Source organism: Pristiophorus japonicus, chromosome 5 (assembly GCF_044704955.1).
Source record: "Pristiophorus japonicus isolate sPriJap1 chromosome 5, sPriJap1.hap1, whole genome shotgun sequence".
NCBI lineage: Eukaryota > Metazoa > Chordata > Chondrichthyes > Pristiophoridae > Pristiophorus > Pristiophorus japonicus.
The window spans coordinates 131164644-131185915 of NC_091981.1; the positions used below are offsets into that span (position 1 = coordinate 131164644).

General features: G+C 44.2%; 1 protein-coding gene across 1 annotated transcript in view; it reads right to left on the reverse strand.

Moving 5' to 3' along the window:
• The window catches only part of LOC139264459 (dynein axonemal heavy chain 11-like), a 679414-nt gene that overhangs the window by 234012 nt on the left and 424130 nt on the right, over positions 1 to 21272 (reverse strand). The window contains exons 51-54 of the mRNA XM_070880970.1: positions 20896 to 21089; positions 18792 to 18954; positions 8271 to 8394; positions 3679 to 3821 (exon numbers count right to left, since the gene is read on the reverse strand). Coding sequence (XP_070737071.1) covers positions 3679 to 3821; positions 8271 to 8394; positions 18792 to 18954; positions 20896 to 21089 — 624 coding nt within the window. The remainder of the gene's footprint in view (positions 1 to 3678; positions 3822 to 8270; positions 8395 to 18791; positions 18955 to 20895; positions 21090 to 21272) is intronic.

The following is a 21272-nucleotide window of genomic DNA, read 5'->3' on the forward strand; positions in this document are numbered from 1 at the left end:
CCGAGCTGCCTCAGGAGGCATGAAAGTCAAACTTAAACTGAAAATATTTTACATTTTCAGGGATCTAAGCCAAGTGCCAGGTCTGGACCTTTAGGTAGGCCCAACTTTCACTAACTGGCAGACCGATATGCTTTCATTCTGCACCCCTTTGCTATGATCGCTCCTATGCCAATGGCATTGTCTGTGATGGGTTGAGGCTCTCCCCCCTAATAAAGACCCATTCCAACTGCCAGGGATGCCCAACGTGATGGCCTTGATATTTACTGGGGCCGGATTTCAGAGTGGGATGGGAGGGGCTGGGGGAGGGGTGGTATGGGGATTTATGGAGGTAACATTTCCACTTTGGGCACAATCAGCAAAATGGGAGTAAATTGTGCCCGTTTTGAAAAGTGTTTTCTTTCGCCACCCCCCACCCCCCGCCCCCACCGAGTTTCCAATCAAACTTAGTTGCATATTGCCAAACGTAAAATCTACCATGATCCAGCACCATCAGGCAGCATTTTCAAACATAATTTAAAAAAAATGCTCCTTGATATATTTAAAGTGGTAACTTGGTGAAGTTTGATTAATACAGCTGAAAATCGGTTTATCACAAAAAATAAGCCCTTTTAATTCGTGTCTAGTCCTCCACCTGTGAGTATCCCATTTTTAAATAAACTGAAAATAACTTAAAAAAAATATACAAATTATATTCTAGTTATATTTGGTTACTGTAGTCAGTTCCTCAGTAAATTAAAAAAAGTAACATTCAAAGCTTTTAAAATGTACCCATTAGTCATTACGCCTAAAGGTTCCAGTTTAATTTTTAGAGCCTCCTTGAAAGCCTGCAAACGAGTGCAATTGTGGAAACTCCCAATGGTGATTAATTCACCCTGGGGGAGTGGCCAATTTTGTGCGTGGGGCCTGCTTCCAGTGCGATGTTTTTAAAACTAGCGCATTAGATCGCGGAAACTCAAGTTGTGTTGATTGCAATTTGCGCATAAAATTAGCTGATTATGCCGATTTCAGGTGATTTGCGTCAAAATAACTAGTGCAATCGGACAGGGACGCCAAGGCATGCGTGCTCTTTTTTTTTAATAACAGATTCCCCACCTGGAAGCCAGCCTGATTGACAGGCTTGGCAGCTTGTCAGGCGGGAAAAGCTCCAGAAAGGACCACAGCCCTGAAGCCAGTAAGTTTGGTGCATGTTGGGATTAGAGATCATGGGGTGGGTAGAGTGTGGTTGGGAGGGTTGTGGGTGATTGTGGGGAGGATGGCTGATCGGGGAGATCAGAGCAGGGTTGGAGATTTGGAACAGAGATGGGGGCTGTGAGGAGATTGGAGTGGGGGAGGGGTGGGAGGGTGATTGGGGAGAGATCGAAGGGGAGGTCAGTAATAAGGGGAGATCATGGCCGGGGGGCGCTGACGGGATGGGCATGTCTACAGGTTAGCTTGTTGGGCCTGGAGGGAACACTCCTGCTTCCTGGCCCAAAAGCAGTTCTATAAAGGCACTTACCTGATGGGTCCCGCCCCTCTCGCCTCCTTTTAGCTGCCGGGTTTCACGAGGCCAGGGAAACCTTTTCGACTGTGGTTAAGAATAGAACTCCTGTTACATTAGAGGCAGGCAGCCACCTTTAAAAAGTTTCAATGGCCTCCTGGGAGTGGGTTGGTCAGCCGCCCCTCGACCCGGTTCCATTAAAACCGGAAGTGAGGCGATCTGGGTTCCTGATTTAGATTCTTAATATTTTAACTCCCCATTCGGCTGAAATCCACCCGTTTTGGGGGTTAAAATTACCCCTGATATTTCTGGATCCCGGCTTTCCCTGTGGTCATCCGCTATACTCCCACTGGAGTTATGGCAGGAGTGCACTGCAAGAGGGATTTTCAGTTCCCCTCTATTTTGCACCTTTTGTCAATTGTAGTTGGGCCATGTTCCCAACAAAAAACTTAAAAAAAATACAAAAGTTTTCAAAATAAATTCAAATAATTAAGAGTTATTTTTTTTAAGTATAGAAAGACATTTAAACATTTTTATTTTTACTGCTTTGTAATTTCTCTTGCTTCATAATTATATCCCTTCACACCAGTTTACAGTGCCTGACCATAGGATCATATTATTCTGTATTTAATGAACTGCTCCCAGGTCTTTGTTAATGACATTCACGGAGTGGCCACTAGGGGGTGTGTGAATGCAGCTGAGCTTGACTCAGACTCCAATCTTTCCTCAGTATTGTGAAATAACTGGGTTCTCTGTGGCATCACCCCCGACAGCACTGCTGAGCTCAAGCACCCTGTGAGGAACTGCAGGTTTAAACCAAAATCCTGCCATTATGTGGTACAATCTGTTGCCTTAGCAGTGCATTACACTAACATGCATAACCTTATTTTAAAAATGCATCAATGAGCTATTTTCATGAAAAGAGCTGGATGTCTTAATGTGTCATTTTTGGTGGTAAGATTATTACAATTCTACCACTGAAATTAAAAAAAAATAGAAGCTTCAAAATATCGAGCTTCTACTTTCCAACTGAAAGCTAGTTGTGGTGATAGAATTGATAGGCTCCCTACTGTAGGTGGGACTCCAGTTGACCAGCAAGGAGGCACATCCAAGTGATTGGGTTAGGAATCAATTCTCTAATTGAAACTGAATCTAAAGTAATCGAAAGTTCCAAAAACTACCCTCATGAAGAATTATTGTATTAAGTTTACAGTAGAAAATGTTTGCAGTTTCTTTGGGCCCAAAATTGCCTCGTTTTTTATTGAGCAACTTGATTTTTATGGAGTATCTTAAAAATCCCCATTTTGCACATTCAATTTGCACCAGTGTAAGTGAGTTAGTTAGGATTTTTATTAGTTTAGTTTAGTCTTTTTTCAAAAGGGGGCGTTACCAGCCACCTACGCCAGTTTTGGCCATTTAAGCCACTTTGGACAGCTAATAGTTGCTCCAGACTAACTTAGGCCAGCGTATGTGACCACTTGTGGCCGCACAGAAAACCTTTGCGGAGAGTTAAGAAATCAGCGCAGGTAGCCAGAGATAGGGGCGAGAAGGGGAGCAGAGAGGACCTTACAAAGCACTAAACATAGCACAACAACATTCAAGAAGCATAAAAACCATCAAGAAGAAATAAAAAATAAACCTTAAGTCCTACCTTCCTAACTCAGGCCCAGGAAGTCAGCGGGCTGGCCGGTGCGAGAGGCCACTCGGCCGGGGATAGATGCGGGCGGGACGACTGGGTGGGAGAGCACAGGGAACTGGCCACAGGCTCGCAGAACACACAGGCAGGCTGGGCTGGGCTCCCAGAAGACACAGGCTGCTGGCTGCAGGAATGTGGGAGGCCAGTCGGTCGGGGATAGGTGTGGGCGGGAGAGCACAGGGCACTGGCCGATTGCCAATGCGCGAACGCTCCAATGCGCAGCGCTGCCGGCACACTTTCACTCGCAAGGCCCTACCTCCGCCCCCCCTGCCAGCACTCTTTCACGCACAGAGCCCTAGCTCTGCCCCGCAATGGAATTGCCAAGCCCCAGGAGAGACATCAGAGCGAGCAGAATCCGGGGACATCTTTTTGGTGCCGTTTTGAGCCGAGGAAGTTGACGCATCTCATGTGAGTGCGCCGAAAAAAACGGGTGGGCCAAATTTGGGCCCAATTGAAGGAAAAAAGGCTCGCTGATGCTTTTATTGATTCTGTGGAGTATAACTACCTTAAGCTGCAGCCGGGCTCTGTTCAAGAAGAACTTCCAGCAGTTTTCCCAGTTATCCAATATGCCGAGGCCTCGGACCTCATTACGTATACCGCCGATGATATTGTCAACCTCTTCATCACTGAACAGATCTGGAATTTCACCTGTTTAAAGCATAGCAGGATTTTGATTGTCATAATCTGATCAAAAGGATATCAGTGTAACAGTAATATTTTTGCTGATCTTTTGGCGAGATGGAGCACTAATGGGACCTTGGAAGCAAAGATGTAATCTAAATATTTTCAAAATGAAGCATCATTACTTTTCTCGGATATTCATTTAAGATACTTTATCACCATTACATTTTCCTTTCTTTTAAAAAAGAAATTCCTAAAGAAAGCCCCAGTGAAAAGAGTAATCTGCTCATTAAAATTGTACATATCCATAGTATCCTTTAACTCTAAAGAGCTTCCAAAATAATGGTTAAAAAAAATGGCCTCCAACGCCCTTTATTTACAGCCACTACCACAAGAAATTATTTCACTGTATTTTGACTCTATAATGAGGTCAGTCACAAATAATAAAATTCCTGCCTGCTCATGCAAATCCACTTTTGCCTCACTGCTAAAGCCATTTATCTGCACTTCTGCCAACTGCAGTGTACTTGATGCGGCATGATCATAGCAATGCTTGGCACTGATTAGTGATGCCATATGGTATAGTATCATTATGCATAATTTGTTAATAATTTTACCAATTCACCGCTCTGATTTGCAACTGTATGTAGACTGAGAGAATGGCAGCGCAATGAGGTGAATAACAAGGAAGGAAACTTGCTTCACTGAAATGTGCTGCTAAGTGAGAGTGCCACTACAAAAGGTCATAATATTAAGTCAAAGTGCATAGAGATAGAGTTTCCCTCACCTGTTTTTCTGGCGCCCTCACCCGAGGTGCGCCGCTTTTGTCCGTCTCCAAGCGCACCGAAAAAAGACGTCTGTATTCTGGCCGCTCCCCAGCCTTTCCTCGGTTGTAGCTCCTGGCAGACCGTTTCTACAAACGTGCGCTGCAGGCTGTGTGGGAGGGGCCCGAAGCACACCGTCCCTAGCCCTGGTTGAATGGACTCCCTCATCGGTGGCCTGCTGCGTTCCCTAAGGTAGGACTTCTATTTTTTGTTTGTCATTTACTGATTGATTTTGGTGCTTTAGGTGCAAGGTTCCTTCTATTTTTTTATTTGTTATTTATTGATTGCTTATTACTTTGGTCTTGGTGCTTTAGGTGTAGGGTTCCTTCTATTTTATTTGTTAATTAATTGCTTATTACTTTTTGTGCTTTGTTTGGTGCTTGGTGGTGCTTTAAATGTAGTTATTTGCGCCGATTCCTTAACTCTAGGTAATGTTTTTCTGTGCGGACAGAAGTAGCAACATACACTGGCCTAAGTTAGTTTGGAGCAACTATTTGCTGGCCAAATGCCTACAACAGGGGTAAGTGGCTGGGAACGCCCCCTTTTGAAAAAAAAAACTGAACTAAAAAAAACTAGCTCACTTACATTGGCACAAATTAAATGGCCAGAATTGCAACTAAAAAGATAGTCCAGAAAAATCAAGTTGCTCCAAAAAAAAAGGAGTAACTCCTGGGGAACCTTGGGCCCATAGGCTGGGGTTTTCCATTTCTGTACCTACCATCAAATGAATTTCCACCTAACTTTAACAAATTGAAAATCATAAGCTAGAAAGTGCAGAGCAGAAAGCTTGGCAATAAAATGCATATTTGTCTGCCTTTAGAGCTGTCTGTTAACTATGTAGGCTGATCCAAATCCCAGGCTACTGCCAGACTGTGGTGCTCATTGTCTCTTTCCCTTCAAATCAGAAACACAGCATTCCAAAATAATTCAGTACCAACAACATACAGCTATATTGTACCTGAAATTTAGGTGATTCACAGAAGTGTGAGGGGGAAAAATCTAAAGGATACCAAAGAATTGTTTAATTAGAAGTTTTACAGAACTATACCAAAAGTTGAATCGCCTGGGCCTCATGAGCTTTCTGCTAACTATTGTGATATTATGGGGAGGTCACAGGTAGGACAGGCATTTTCCAATGGGAGAAAAGGTAAATGACAGGGACAGTCAGCACTTTGGGTCTTTTTTCCAAGGTGAAAGTTGTTACTGTTTTACTCTTTCGCTCTAATTAGAGCCAGTTAAAAAATACCACTGGCAGAGATCTGGCAGCAGATTTCCTCCAGTCCATTCTTTTATTAAAGTGATGAAAATAATAACATATTTACTAAACGTCCTTTAGAATTAAATAAAAGTTTGCAGTCACTTTACTTTCATCCAGTAAACACTGGAACCCTTTTCTCTCATTAATCCTGTAAAGCTCTCACACATTTTCTACTTAAGGAGCACCATAGAATGTAAAAGCAAAATACTGCAGATACTGGAACAGAAAATGCTGGAAATACTCAGCAGGTCAGGCAGCATCTGTGGAGCGAGAAACAGAGTTTATGGGCTCAATTTTCCCCGTTCATTTGCGCTGTTTTTTTGGCGGGCACTGTTTTTTTTGTTGTATTTATTTTTTTCAAAGTTTCCCCCTGCGATCTGCGCTGGCGTAACTAACTTAGTTACGATTTTTTAGGCCATTTTTATTTTGTCTGTGCCGGTTTTTTCAATTGTTCGCAGTTTGGCCAACATTTTTTTCTCTCAGGTCGGCGTATCTGGTTGCTCCCGAAAAGCCTTCTGGTGAGTTAAGAAAACCAGCGCACATTCACAAATCTGCGCAGAAAGACGCCATTGTTTTTAAATCGAAGATTTTAGAGGAAGTCAAGAACACTGTCAAAATCAATAAAAGAGTTTTTTTTAAACCTGTCAAAGTAGAAGTGTAATTTTGATGGATTTCAGAAGTTCTCTCATTTTTTTATTCACTCACATGCCACGACCGAACGTCTTGAAGCAGGGCTGGAGGGTCGTAGCTTTAGCCGGCAGAATCGGCCCCACCCCTGGACACAGCGGCTCGGGGCTCGGCTACAAAACAAGCCGTGGGGCGGGGAGGAGAGAGAGAAACGTGCCGATCGGAAGGCTTGGAGCCCGGGGAGCGAGGTGCCTTTTTCTGCACTGAAGGCTGCAGTCAGTGGTGGGGATGGTGTGGTCCATCCATACAGACCTTGATGAGAGAGAGAACTGTCCAGCCTGCCTGCCTTGCTGCCGTTTTGAACTTCTTTCAAAGCAGCGACTCCCTCTTCCAAGGATGTCAGTGGGTGCAGATTTGCTGGACCTCCTCCTTTTCGAGTTCTTTCCCTTTTATTGTGCCACCTTCCTCTGCTAAGATGAAAATTCAACTTTTTAGAGAGGGTGTCTTTCTGCTGGATGGGACATATATAGATGGTCACATTGACAATTGCAATTCCATTGAATAAATGAAAATATTACTTACACAAACTACTTGACCAAGGTCCTGCCATTTCTTTTTACACTGGCTTCCAGATCTCATGGTGGTCACCATTGCACAGTAATCTTCTGCAACTTGGTTTTAGCGTTTCTTCATTTCTTTGGGTGGAACTTTTATGTGACCTCTGCTGGTGTCCAGCTCCTGCCATCTGTACTCAATCATAGTAACTAGTGCCTTCACTTCATCCTGTAAGAAATTCTTGGTCCTTGCACTGCATTGCATCTTGTATTGCTCCAACTGCGATTTTTCCAATGTTCTCACACAGCACACCTCTCACGCACAACTGGCTCTTTAAAAATGGCCGATTGCCAAATTCAAGCTGTACTGAGCATGCGTGTCCATTGGAACGATAACAAAAACGTAACTTTTTTTTCTTTGCGCATGCACAGAAGATGCGGCTTCGTTTTTTGGTGCTGACAGCAGCTCCCACCCCCCCCCGCCCCCCCCCCCCCCCCCAAGGCGACTGGACACGCTGTGCGGCACCAAATTTGAATTATACATCGGGGAAACTTTGGCAAAATATTTCTGCCGCATTTCTGGCCTAGAAAAACGGGCGTAACTCTGGCAATATGCCACAAAACGGGCCTGGGGAAAATTGAGCTCAATATTTCAGGTCGAAGACCTTTCATCAGAACTGGAAAAAGTTAGACATCTCTTTCATGACCTCAGGATGTCCCAAAGCGCTTTACAGCCAATAAGTTACAATAGGTTTGTAGAACAGGACATGAGCAAGGTTGAAGAGCAGAATCAGGAATTAGTGATTAGGTGAGAAGAAAGAAAAGGCTGTCAGAAATAAACAGGTCCACAATTTTGAGGTCCTGGGAAAGGATGAATTAGAGCAGAATAATGTGTGACAAGTTTTAATTTCAATACAGTGAAGATATAGAGAGGGCAAAGAGTGTTTTATTTCATTTCAGAACTACAAATCATTCACCTTTCACTGGGCTTTTCACAAAGTCACACACACTTATTTAGCAGTTTAAAATTGACACAGGATGACACATACAGTTTTCCACATTATAGACTGACAATCTCGGCTAGCTTTCCAGAGGAAGGTCTTGAGTCAAGGTGTAACTGCCACAAGCTTCCCAAATCATTGGCAGAGGCCTTTGCAAAAAGAGACTGTGTTCTGAAATGGAACCTGTGCCACTATATTGGTTTGTTCCTTACCTGATGCCAGCAAATCATTGATCAGGACCAGGAAACGTTCATCTGGAACTTGAGCATCTGTCAGGAGAAAGACTGTTGGCAGATTTTTGGCTCCAGCCTTGATGTACAAATTAGCAAGATCAACCTAAATGGAGCAGAAGGTGAAATGTTAAGAATGTTACTAAAAAAGGGGTGGTCCAATGCCGCAAAACATTAGAGAGCTGCACAGCAGACTGTGAGAGCGAGAACTGAAAGTCAGCAAGTTGTGAAACACAGCGTTGTGCCTAACCAATAGGGAGAAGAATCACTCAGCAAGGGATGTACATTAGGTTGACCTTCATTGCCTCGACCAGCTGGCCACAGAAATGCTCTGGCAGAGACCTGTGGCCACCTGCCTCTTCTCTCAGCTCCAGTCCAGTGTGTGAAGCAAAGGACAGGAAAAGAGGATAAAGCACCTAAAAATAAATTCACAAATTACATAACTACCTTCTCCTCATATACTTAAATATTATATTATACCTATATTTCATGCACGCACAAAATCTGGATGCCCATAGATTGAACTGAGCAGAAAATCAAACCTTAGCTGTGTCTCCCACATACAACAGATGGCATGTATACAGATTCCCAGGTGTCACCACTTCTACCAGGAATAGCGAATGATGTGTGTGTGTGTGTGTGTTTGTGTTTTGGCGGGAGAAGCAATGGGCAATAAAGAGGAGACACAATAAAATAGATAGCGATCTAACACTAGGAGCATATGAAATAAAGTTGTAGTCTGGAAATATGTGTTGATGTACTTGAATAGCTGAGAACTGGTTAAACTGAAGTATTGCCTGTAAAGTTGAAATAGCCGGGTATAGAGCCCAAGGAGAGGAAGTAGGCACAACAAAGCAGGTAGAAAAGTAACTACATGAGGTCCAGAGGACATTATATTCACAGAAAGAAATTACTTAATTGCCCTGGGTCCTGACCTTGGGGCAGCTTGGACTAGTTTAACATTACTTGCAGGAAAAGACCTTAAAATGATCTTCAGAGATCTACTAGTTAACACTTGGAAAAGCATAACTTGTGGAATGTCATGGATTTAGAAAACAAAGATCACGCTTAACTAACCTGCTGGATATTTTTGAAGACATTAATGACATGATGGAGAGGGAATCCGCTGTTGACATTATACACCTGGAATTTCAGAAAGCTTTTGACAAGGTTCCACATTAGTAATTAATGGTGATTAATGGCTAATTTAAAGAGTCATGAAATAGATAAAACATGGTGGTCGATAGAAAACTGGCTTAAAAATAGGAAAGTGGGTTACTATAAATGAGTGTTTTTCAGGCTGGGAAGAGGTTATGAATGTGATACACAGAGTCAGTCTTGAGACTATATTATTCTGAATATATTTAATGATTTGAATGAGGATATAGTAAACAAAATCTCCGGCTTTGTAAATGGTATCAAAATAGATGACAGAGCATATAATGAGGAACAATACAACCAAATGCAGAAGCATTTAGATTTTTTTTTAGGTAAACAGGTTAATAGGTAGCAGTTAAAATTCAACATTAATGTAAAATAAATAGCATGGGAGCAAGGAATGAGAAGAGTGTGCCTGTGTTAAAAGGAACAATGGATCTGCATGCTAATTACAGAAGAGATCTTGGTGTTATAGTGGATGAATCTACAAAACCATCAGCACAGTACTTTGCTGCAATAAAAATGGCAATAGTCAAGAGGTTGCATTAGTAAAGGGATATATTACAAATCTAAAGGAGATTGTATTGTTGATGTATTGGTCAAACCCATCTGGAGTAGTGTGTGCAATTGTGTTCCATAATCATAGGAAAACTTTCATTGCTGTTCGGAAGGTAGACAGGCAAGCAACAAAGTTATCGGCAATTTCAGTAATGGGGAAACCTTAAGGAGTTGGACTTTATTTCTTTGGAGAAGAACTTTCAAGGAGATCGAAGTGAAGTTTTCAAGATTATAAAGGGAGATGAGAAAAATGTTTTATGCAAATTATTCATTATAGTGAAAAGCTCAAATAACAAGTTAAATAATTATGAAGTTTTATAGAATCTATGGAAAAGGGACAGCTATGATTAATCATATAATGAGGAACAATACAACCAGATTCAGAAGCATTTAGATTTTTTTTGGTAAACAGGCCAATAGGTAGCAGGCCTTTTCCTGTTCCTAAAATGCTGTAAATTCAGAAGTAACTGCAATTTTGCGTGGCACTGCTGAAACTAAACTGGTGAGTCTGTCCAAACAGAACCGTAAGAGCAAGTGAGTTCTGAAAAGTATTACAGTTCAGAACAATAACTGAAAACAGTCACCTGTAGGGCTAAATTTTTCATGACCTCCTCCCTCCCCCCTTTAAGACCTCACACACAGCAGGTAGCTGATTGTAAAATTATTGGGACGATACCCACGATGTTCCAATAAGCATCTGCTGGTGGTGTGAGAAGGTTTAGCCCATGGTAACCAATTAAACATTTCAGACATTGGTTTCAGGACTAGAATATAGTGTGGGCCCAGATTTCTTTGGGGGCTGGGGAACAACACAGGAGTAAAAAGGCAGAAGAGGCCTGGTAAAGGTGGAAAATTGAGCGGGAGCCAGAAATGCTGAGTATTCCACCCCAATGAATCACTGAGATGAATTCCTGCTGGGGCCTGAGGTGGGTGGAAGTTGGACTGATGATATAATTCTGCTTTAATTCTGGATGTTCCTGAGCACTCAGTGATCTGGAGGTTGGAAAATTTCTAGTCCAGCTCCATGGAGGAGCATAAACTCGACCAAAATGACAATACATGAGAATACGAAACGATTAGAAGAGAAGTCAAAAAAAAATTAGGAAGGCAAAGAGGAACTATGAAATTAAATTAGCAAGGAACATAAAATAAAATAGTAAAATATTTTACAGGCATATCAATAAAAAAAAGGAAGGTTAGAATGGGAATAGGGCCATTAAGGGATAGCCTTAAGGATTCACAAGGATCAGTGCTGGGACCAGTGCTGTTCACATTTATATTAACGATTTAGACTTTCTAAATTTGCAGATGACACCAAATTGGGGGGATAGTCAATACTGAGGAGGACTGCAACAAATTACAGGAGGACATTAATCAACTTGCAGAATGGGCATATAACTGGCAAGTGAAGTTCAACACAGATAAATGTGAGATATTACATTTTGGTAGGAAGAATAGGGAGGTCACTTATTACTTGGAGGGTGTGCGTCCAGGTGGGGCAGAAGAACAACGGGATCTCGGACTACAAATACACAAATCGCTAAAAGTGGCAACATAGCTTAGCAAGGCCATAAGAAAAAGCAAACCAACCACTGGGGTTTATTTCTAGAGATATAGAATTGAAAAGTAGGGAAGTTATGCTAAGCCTGTATCCAACCTTGGTTAGACCACACTTGGGGGCCGAAATTGCCACCTGCCGAAAACACGGCGCATCTAACCTTTTTCAACTGTTTTTACCGCAGCTGTAGATGTGGCGGCCTCTTGCGCGAAATTTCACTCTTTGTTTTTTTTTGTTCAAGTGGCCCGGAAGTTGGTCATAATGGGGGCTGAAATGCAGCAGTGAGCCGAAATTCAGTAAGTAGTGGGACGGAAGTGGGGGGCAGACGGAGTGTCCGCCACAGTCACTCATCAGTGTAGTGCAGATGACGTTATGACACTGGCACGTCACCACGTCTCTCCCCTTCACTTAAAGGGGAGAGCCTCTGCGATTCTTTAAGTTAGGTCCACTGGGCCACCAGGGAGGGTTTCGATTGAGCCACAAGAAGTTGGTGGCCCGGCCAAACCCGCGGGGCATAATTGTTGGCCCGACATCGCAGTCGGTTGACAGAAAAAAAATGGCGGCTACGGCAGTAGGTCCTCCCCTTTAATGGCAGCCGCACCATCATTTTAGAAGCACTCCAAGCACAGTGCATGGAATTCCGCATTTGGGCGGGCACATTGGCGGTGCGTGCTCTGATGACGCACTTAGGATGGATCAGCAGCAGTGGAGCGGTAAGTGGGGGGAGCGGGTCACCGCCAGGATACCGCAGGAGCGGAATTTCAAAGATTTCAGTAATTCGACGAAAAATCAGCAGCCATTCCACTCCGCAGTGTGGCCGCTGATTTCCGGCGGTAACAGGCCTTAAGGGAAGGGGCAATTTCGGCCCCTTAGAGTACTGCATACAGTTCTGGTCGCATTATAAAAAGGATGTAGAAGGACTGGAGAGGGTGCTGAGAAGATTTACAAAGATGATGCCAGAAATGCGAGTGTACATATCAGGAAAGGATGAACAGGCTGGGTCTCTTTTCTCTTGAAAAAAGGCTGAGGGATTACCTAGTAGAGGTCTTCAAAATTATGAGCGCGAGAGTCCGTGAGTTCATGAGAGTCCGAGAGTGGGAGAGTCCGTGAGTTCAGGAGGTCGGGAGTTCGGCGGTTCGAGAGCTCGGGAGTTCGGAGATCCGAGAGGTCAGGAGTTCGGAGGTCCGAGAGGTCGGGAGTTCGGAGGTCCGAGAGGTCGGGAGTTCGGAGGTCCGAGAGATTGGTGAGTTCGGGGGGGCCAGGAGTCTGAGAGTTTGGGATACCACAGAAGTCAGTGAGTTCGGGAGACCAGAGAGGTTGGTGAGTTCAATAGCAACAGAGGTCGGTGAGCTCAGGAGGCCAGTGAGGTCGGTGACTTAGGGAGGCCACAGAGGTCACTGAGTTCGGGAGGTCAGTCGGTAAGTATCTCTCTTTTCTCTATTTCTTTTTAATTATATTTTAAACTAGTTAAGTCGAACTAGAGGGATGGCAGAGCAGCTCAGTCCCGTGGAGTGCACATCCTGCGGCATGTGGGAAGTCCTGGACGATTCGCGAGGCCTAGACAACCATGTGTGCAGCAGGTGTCCCCAGCTTCAACTACTTGAGCTCCGCGTTTCGGAGCTTGAGCGGCGGCTGGAGTCAATACGATGCATTTGCGAGGCTGAGAACTACGTGGATAGCACGTTTCAGGAGATGGTCAGCCCGTAGCTTAAAAACGTGCAAGCAGAGGGGAAGTGGGTGACCACCAGATGGAGTAAGAATGCTGGGCAGGTAGTGCAGGAGTCCCCCCGTGAGTCCATCTCGCTTTCAAACCGATATTCACTTGTGAGTATCGGTGAGGGCAATGATGCCTCTGGGAAGTGCAGCCAGAACCAATTCCAAGGCACCACGGGTGGCTCAGCTGCACAGCGGGGGAGGGACGAAGAATAATAAAAGAGCTCTAGTGATAGGGGATCCTATAGTTAGGGGAACAGAGAGGCGTTTCTGCGGCCGTAGACATGACTCCCGAATGGTATGGTGCCTCCCTGGTGCCAGGGTCATGGATGTCACAAAGCGGACGCAGGGCATTCCGGGGGAGAGGGTAAACAGCTAGAGGTCGTGGTCCATATCGGGAACAACGACATCGGTAAAAAGAGGGATGAGGTCCGACAAGCAGAATTCAGGGAGCTAGGAAGAAAATTAAAAAGTCGGACCTCAATGGTAGTAATCTCCAGGTTACTACCGGTGCCATGTGCTTATGAATACAAGAATATAAGGATAGAGAGGATGAACACGTAGCTAGAGAGTTGGTGTTGGAGGGAGGGCTTTAAATTCTTGAGGCATTGGACTGCTTTTGGGGGAGATGGGACCTGTACAAACCGGACAGGTTGCACTTCAACAGTGTCGGGACCAATATCCTCATGGGGAGTTTTGCTAGTGCTGTTGGGGAGAGTTTAAACTAGCTTAGCAGGGGGATGGGAACCTGAGAACAAATCCAATATGGAAGGAAGTAAAGCAGAAATTGGATACTAAGAATTTAGAAAGCAAATCTGTAAGACAGAGGAAACAAGGCTGAGTAAGTAGTAATCAAGGTGTTCTTCCTGTGCTAAATGGTATATACTTTAATGCAAGGAGTATAGCGAATAAGGCGGATGAGCTAAGAGCACAAGTAGATATTTGGGAGTGTGACATTATAGGCATTACAGAGACATGGCTGAAAGAGGGGCAGGTTTGGCAGATTAATATTCCTGGTTACAGGATTTTTAGACAAGACAGAGAGGGGGGTAAAAGGAGGGTGGGGGGGGGGTTGGGGTCGCGGTACTGATTAAAGAAACTATTACAGCGGTGAGGAGGGATGATATGTTAGAGGGATCATTAAATGAGGCCATATGGATCGAATTGAAAAATAAAAAAGGGACGCGATCACACTGGGCGTGTATTATAGACCCCCAAACAGTGGGAGGGAGATAGAGGAGTAAATATGTAGGCAAATTGCTGTGAAGTCCAAAAACCACAGGTTAGTAATAGTAGGGGATTTTAACTATCCAAATATTGATTGGGACAAATATAGTATGGAGGGTATAGAGGGTGCGGAATTCTTGAAATGCATTCGAGAACTTTTTTAGTCAGTATGTAGCAAGCCCAACACGAGAGGGGGTGGTTTTGGATTTAGTTTTGGACAATGAAGCTGTGCAGGTTGAAAGGGTATTAGTGGGAGAGCACTTGGGTGCCAGTGACCATAATTCATTCAGATTCAAGTTGGTTGTGGTTAAGGACAAGGATAGGCCTGGAATAAAAGTCCCGAATTGGGGAAAAGCTAATTTTGCTAAGTTAAGGAGTGATTTGGCCACAGTGGACTGGAAACAACTACTTATGGGTAAATCAGTGTCGCAACAGTGGGACGCATTCAAGGAGGAGATCTGGAAGGCTCATGCCAAACATGTGCCCTTAAAGAAAATGGGTGGGAATAATAAATCTAGGCCCCCTGGATGTCTAGGGACTTACAGGGGAGGATAAAGAAAAAAAGGGACGCTTATGCCATATACCAATGGCTAAATACTATAGAATCTTTAAAGGAATATAGAAAGTTAAAGGCAAAATTAAAAAGGATATTAGGAATGTTAAGAGAGAGCATGAAAGATTATTGGCTAGTAAAATTAAGGAAAATTGTAAGATGTTCTACAAATATATTAAGAGTAAGAGAGTAACTAAAGAAAGGGTAGGGCCTATTAGAAACCATAAGGGTAATCTTTATGTGGAGGTGGAACATGTTGGTAAGGTTCTTAATGAATACTTTGCATCTGTTTTCACAAAGGAAAGGGGCAATGCAGATACTGCTATTGAGGAGGAATGTGATATTCTGGATGAAATAAATATAGTGAGAGAGGAAATATTAAGGGGTTTAGCAGCTTTAAAAGTAGATAAGTCCCCAGGCCCGGATAAAATGCATCTCAGGCTGTTGAGCGAAGCAAAAGAGGAAATAGCAGAGGCCTTGACCATCATTTTCCAGTCCTCTTTGGATTTGGGCAAGGTGCCGCAGGACTGGAGGACTGCTAATGTATTACCCTTGTTTAAGAAGGGAGAAAGGGATAAGCGGAGTAATTACAGGCCTGTCAGCCTAATCTCAGTGGTGGGAAAACTGGTGGTGGTGTGATACAGGTTGCAAAGGGTTAAATACATAACAGGGAGTATAATTAAGAAATTTGTAGACGACACTAACATTTGCTGTGTGGTTGATAATGAAGAGGAAAGTCATGGGCTGCAGGAGGATATCAATTTACTGGCCAGGTGGGCAGAGCAGTGGCAAATGTAATTTAATTCAGAGAAGTGAGGTAATGCACTTTGGGAGGGCTAAGAAGGAAAGGGTATGCATATTAAGCAGTAGGCCACTTAATAGTGTAGATGAACAAAGGAACCTTGGAGTGCTTGTCCACAGATCCCTGAAAGTAGCAGGCCAGGTGGATAAGATGGTTAAGAAGGCATACGGAATGCTTGCCTTTATTGGCTGAGGCATAGAATATAAGAGCAGGGAGGTTATGCTTAAAGTGTATAATATTTTGGTTAGGCCACAGCTGGAATACTGCGTGCAGTTCTGGTCGCCGTATTAAAGGAAGGATGTGATTGCACTGGAGAGGGTGCAGAGGATATTTACTCGGATGCTGCCTGTAATGGAGAATCTTAGTTATGAGGACAGATTGGATAGGCTGGGTTTGTTTTCATTGGAACAGAAGAGGTTGAGAGAAGACCTCATTGAGGTGTACAAAATATTGAGGAGGCTGGATATAGTGGATAGTAAGGGTCTATTTCCATTGGTGGAGGGGCCTATTACGAGGAGGCATAGTTTTAAGGTGGTTGGTGGAAGGTTCAGAGGGGATTTGATGGGGGCTTCTTTACGCAGAGGGTTGTGGGGGAATGGAACTCACTGCCTGGAAGAGTGGTGGATGCAGAAACTTTTAAGAGATGGTTGGATGGGCACTTAGGACCACAGAGCTGGCAATTAGGATTAGACTGGATAACCTCTTGTTGGCCAGCGCAGACATAATGTTAAGTACTGCAGGGAATCGAATACGGCCAGGGTGATCTCCTGGACTAGTTTCGATCACCTGGATGGGTCGGAAAGGAATTTTCCCAGATTTTTTTCCCTAAATTGGCCTGGGTTTTTATCTGGTTTTTGCCTCTCCCAGGGGATCACATGGCTCCGGTTGGGGTGGAGTGTAGAATGTTTCAGTGTTAGGGGTGTCGCAGCTGTGTGGGGTTGGGCTGGGTACTCTTTACCTTTCCGCCATTGTTCATTGTTCATAGGTTTATATGTAACCTTCAGGGCTGCTGATCCGAGGGCCGTGTGGCTCTTTATCGGTCGTCGCGGACACGATGGGCCGAAATGGCCTCCTTCTGCGCTGTAAATTTCTATGTTTCGATAAGAGGTTTTGATAGAGAGAGAATGTTTCCACTTGTGGGGAAGAGCATAACTAGAGGCCATCAATATATGTTAGTCACCAAGAAATCCATTAAGGAATTCAGAAGAAACTTCTTTACCCAAAGAGTGGTGAGAATGTGGAACTCGCTACCACAGGGAGTGGTTGGAGCAAATAGCATTCAAGGGGAAGCTAGACACGCATATGAGGGAGAAGGGAATAGAGGATTATGCTGATAGATTTAGATGAGGAAAGATGGGAGGAGGCTCGAGTGGAGCATAAACACCAACATGGACCGGTTGAGCTGACTGGCCTGTTTCTGTGCCATATATCCTATGTAATCCTATGTACATTTCATTAGAACAGTGACTCCAGTTCAAAATTAATTCATTGGGTGTAAATCACTTTGGAATGTCGTGAGGTCATGAAAAGCGCTATATAAATGCAAGTGTTTTTCTTTTTAAAAGGAGCATCCAAACACTCTAGCACTATTCTGCAAATTGAGCCTCTTATAAAGATACCATCATGTTTAAAAACGTTTAAGCTGGTGATGCTGTCTTGCCCAGAGTGGCTTGCCAACACCATATTTTCCTCCCCCCTCCACCCCAAGCAAGCACCCAAGTTGTGGCCATATTAGCACAGGCGCCCGTCGACCATGTTTATATTGACCTCACACTAAGCCCAGAGGCAGCAGGGTCATGAGCAAAGGCAGTGACGTCCCAGTGCCCCTAAATTGATTCATTAGTTGATTTTTGGATCCTTCTTAAATATTCCAGGTAAATATTTTTACTATTTCTGATAGCTTAGAGGCTAATGAACAAGATATTTAATGATAGAAATTTGCTGCAGTGATACAAATGCAAACAAATGCTCCAAATTGTCAAACCTATTGGCCTCGATATTAACACCCCCAGGACGGGCAGGAGGAGGGTGGGAGTGAGGGTTTAAACTAAAAAAGATGTGAAACATGACTCCAACCTGACGCATACGCTGCCATTATTACGCCAGTGGGTAGCGAGGCAAGGTGTACAATTGGGAGCCTGATTTAAATTTAACTGCTGCCGCGGGGGATTCCCAGAAGACTCGGGAAACCGGGCAGTGAAATGGAGGTGCGAGCTGCTGGCTCAAGAAGGTAAATGCCTTTTACAGTACTCCTTGTGTACCATGAGGAGCAGAGTGCTTCCCGCCGCTCCTCAAAGGAAGCCTTCAGCCTTCCCTCTGCCGATCGCGGTCTCTCTCTCCCCCTTGGCGTGGTCGGTGACCTCCCCAAGCAACTCTGGCTGTAGTCTCCTGCCACTGGTTTTCACGCCCGGCAGCCGATCAGCTTGTCCATTTAGCCAGCTGCCAGATGGGAAATTGAATTGTTGTTAAATTCAGCAGGATCTCTGCCTTGCTGGTTTCTTTGGCCGCTTTTAGCCTCCCCCATTCCGGGATCATTATTTTCCAGTTCTGTGAATCGGATCCTTAATCGGAACAGAAGTTCACGCTCATCAATTACTCAGCTATTGTTTGAGAGGGAATGAGAAGAAACCCTGAACAACGTAATGTGACATCCTTTATTGGTCCAACATAAAAGTGTATTACACAAATTGTCAATCGCATAGATCCCACCATTGAGTTAAATAAATTACATGCATATTTACCTTGTTCAGAATCCAACAAAGTTTATTGAGCAGATGGAAAAGCAACTACAAGGAAGCTTCCATAATTATAAAACAGGAAGCACAAAATCCTATGCCATGAAGACCAACTCAGGACATCAATCGGAACATCAGCACACACCAAATAATGATCACCATTTTTAATAATGGAGGATCGTAAATGGAAAATATTTACCTTCAACTCTGAAATCCCATAGCCTTTCTTCAGTGTGATTTGGAATACTTCTAGAGAACTAATGTAAGCAGCCAATCTGGATAGACTCTGTTTCCCACTGCCACCAACCCCCACGAGTAGAGCATATCCTCGGCTGCTCTCCAATATTCGATTTATCCGACACCTTGTGATAAAGAAAAAGAACCTTCAAAATTCTACATTCATATGTATATTGTAATACTTTCAAGTAAAATTGTACAAGACTTAATCTAACTGATGATTGACTAAGCTGGCATTATGAGGGTAATATTCTTTTCCTGCCACTGTCTGGGAGTAATTCGTAATGGAAGGTACCAGAAGCGAGCTCCACCAGGACCCAAACTTCAGGGCCTAAATTTTCTGTACACCAAATTAGAATGAGTAATGTGTAACATGGATGTAAGTGGGCACACTATTGGTTGCAGCCATGAAGAGAAGAGGAAGTTCGGGAATATCGCAAGCCTTGAAGGCAGCCTTAACGCTAAAGGACCTGCCACAGGCCCACAAAAGAAATACAAAGAAAAATCCTGATTGGGGAATACAAAGAAAAATCCTGATTGGGGAATGTTGAAATTAATTATAGCCAACAAATGCTGTGATTTTTTTTGGCAGTCTTCTGCTTTAACCCTCTCTGGTTAACTCGCTCTAACTATCATCAGGCTGCTGAGCAATGGATGGGATGGCAGCTGTCTGGGTGCCCCTACAGTTTGGCTTGGAGACAGCCGGAAAGAGGGTGGCACTGTGGTGCCAAACAGTAGGTGGAGGAACAGGGAAAACAAGTGTGGTTATGAGGAATGATGATGTCTAAATAGGAGAGACTATGAGACCTCTCTTTTTATTATAGGTGTCATGGAGCATGTCAGGGAGGGGGTGGGATTCCTACACTGTACTAGGGAAACAGTGGCTCAGGAGAGCACCAGTCAAATGACTTCAGCAGTTGTTAAGGGGGCTTGTGGTCTTTTCCCATCATCTTCCCCCAAATAAGTATGCAGGAGTTGGCCATGATTGCCCTTTGACAAGGCCTCATCAAGCACAAAATGCTTTTGACCTCATTTTGTGAGAGAAGGGGAGCCACATTCAGAGCATCCCTAAACACAGACAAATAACCATTAGCATTTCTCTACAAAATCCAGTACGTTTTAGTCATATCGACTGGATTTTAAGAGGGTGATGGGCGGGGGGGGGGTTGATAGAGGAGGTGACAGGAGGCCAGGTTTCCCGCAGGCTCTGCCGACTTGTAACGGCAGGACCTGATTTGCATGCGTGTCCTTGGTTTCCCACCTGCAGACAGGCAGATTGAGAGGCTGGCTGGCTGCAAGCAGGTAGGCCTGCGGCATTAGGTCTAACAGAAGAGGGAGGGATCGGGCCTGGCTGGGCCGTTGAAAGGATGGGGGTGGAGGAGGGGGGTGGTCAGCCAGGGATTGGGCCGTGCTGGTAAAAGGATTGGAGGGGGCGAGGGCTTGGCCAGGGATGGGCATAGGAGGAGCAGGATCGGGGCAGGATGATCGGGGTGGTGGAGAAGATAGTGGCCGGCCTCAGCAACATCGGTGGCAGTGGGGCGTTCGATCCAGGAAGGTGATTGGAGGCCACTTAAGGGGTCTCTGTTTGCGGGGGGTGAGCTAGTTAGGGACCCTGGATCCAGGAGGTAGGTATAAAGGCACTTACCTCCTGGATGCAGCAGTCCCTGCCTTGCTGTAACTGGCGGGTTTTACGAATTGTGTAAAACCTGTCCACATGTAGTTAAAAACAAAATGGAGGTTAAAAAAGAGGCTTCCAAACTATTTAAATTGACGTCCCGCCATCTGGGAGCGTGTTGGTTACCTGCCCCCGTAAAAACCGGAAATGGGTGGGTTCAGGTCGCTCCCAACCCATCCATTTTTGTAGGTTAAAATTCCGCCCCCCCCCCCGCCCATCTACTTTATCAGTAAAATACGCAGCCAGGAATTTGGGCACCCAAGTACAGCAACTGCTGGTATCTGATGGTGCTGACTTCCCTGTGTGGTGTTATCTTTTATTAGAGGCATCACAAGAAATTAATGGTGAATTAAAAAAAAATTAAACAGCAAGCCCTTTTATTTATACTTACACGTGTTGCATTGCATCTTCAAATAAAACAAGGTTCATCACAGCATTGAGCTCATTATAGTTGTCAAGCGTGTCAGTCAGTATTTTCTTCAGGACCTTCCAATCTTTTACAGGCATGTAATGGGGATCTCCAATTCCAAGAGCAAAATGGCAATAAATCAATGGTTTCTGAAATAAAATACTATCACCAACACCCTGAAAAATGAAAAGAGGAAATTGGATAAGGGAACATTTGAGCAAGATACAGGATTTTTTCCCTTTACATCTCTTTTCTTTTAACATAGAAACATAGAAAATAGGTGCAAGAGTAGGCCATTCGGCCCTTCGAGCCTGCACCACCATTCAATAAGAACATGGCTGATCACTCACCTCAGTACC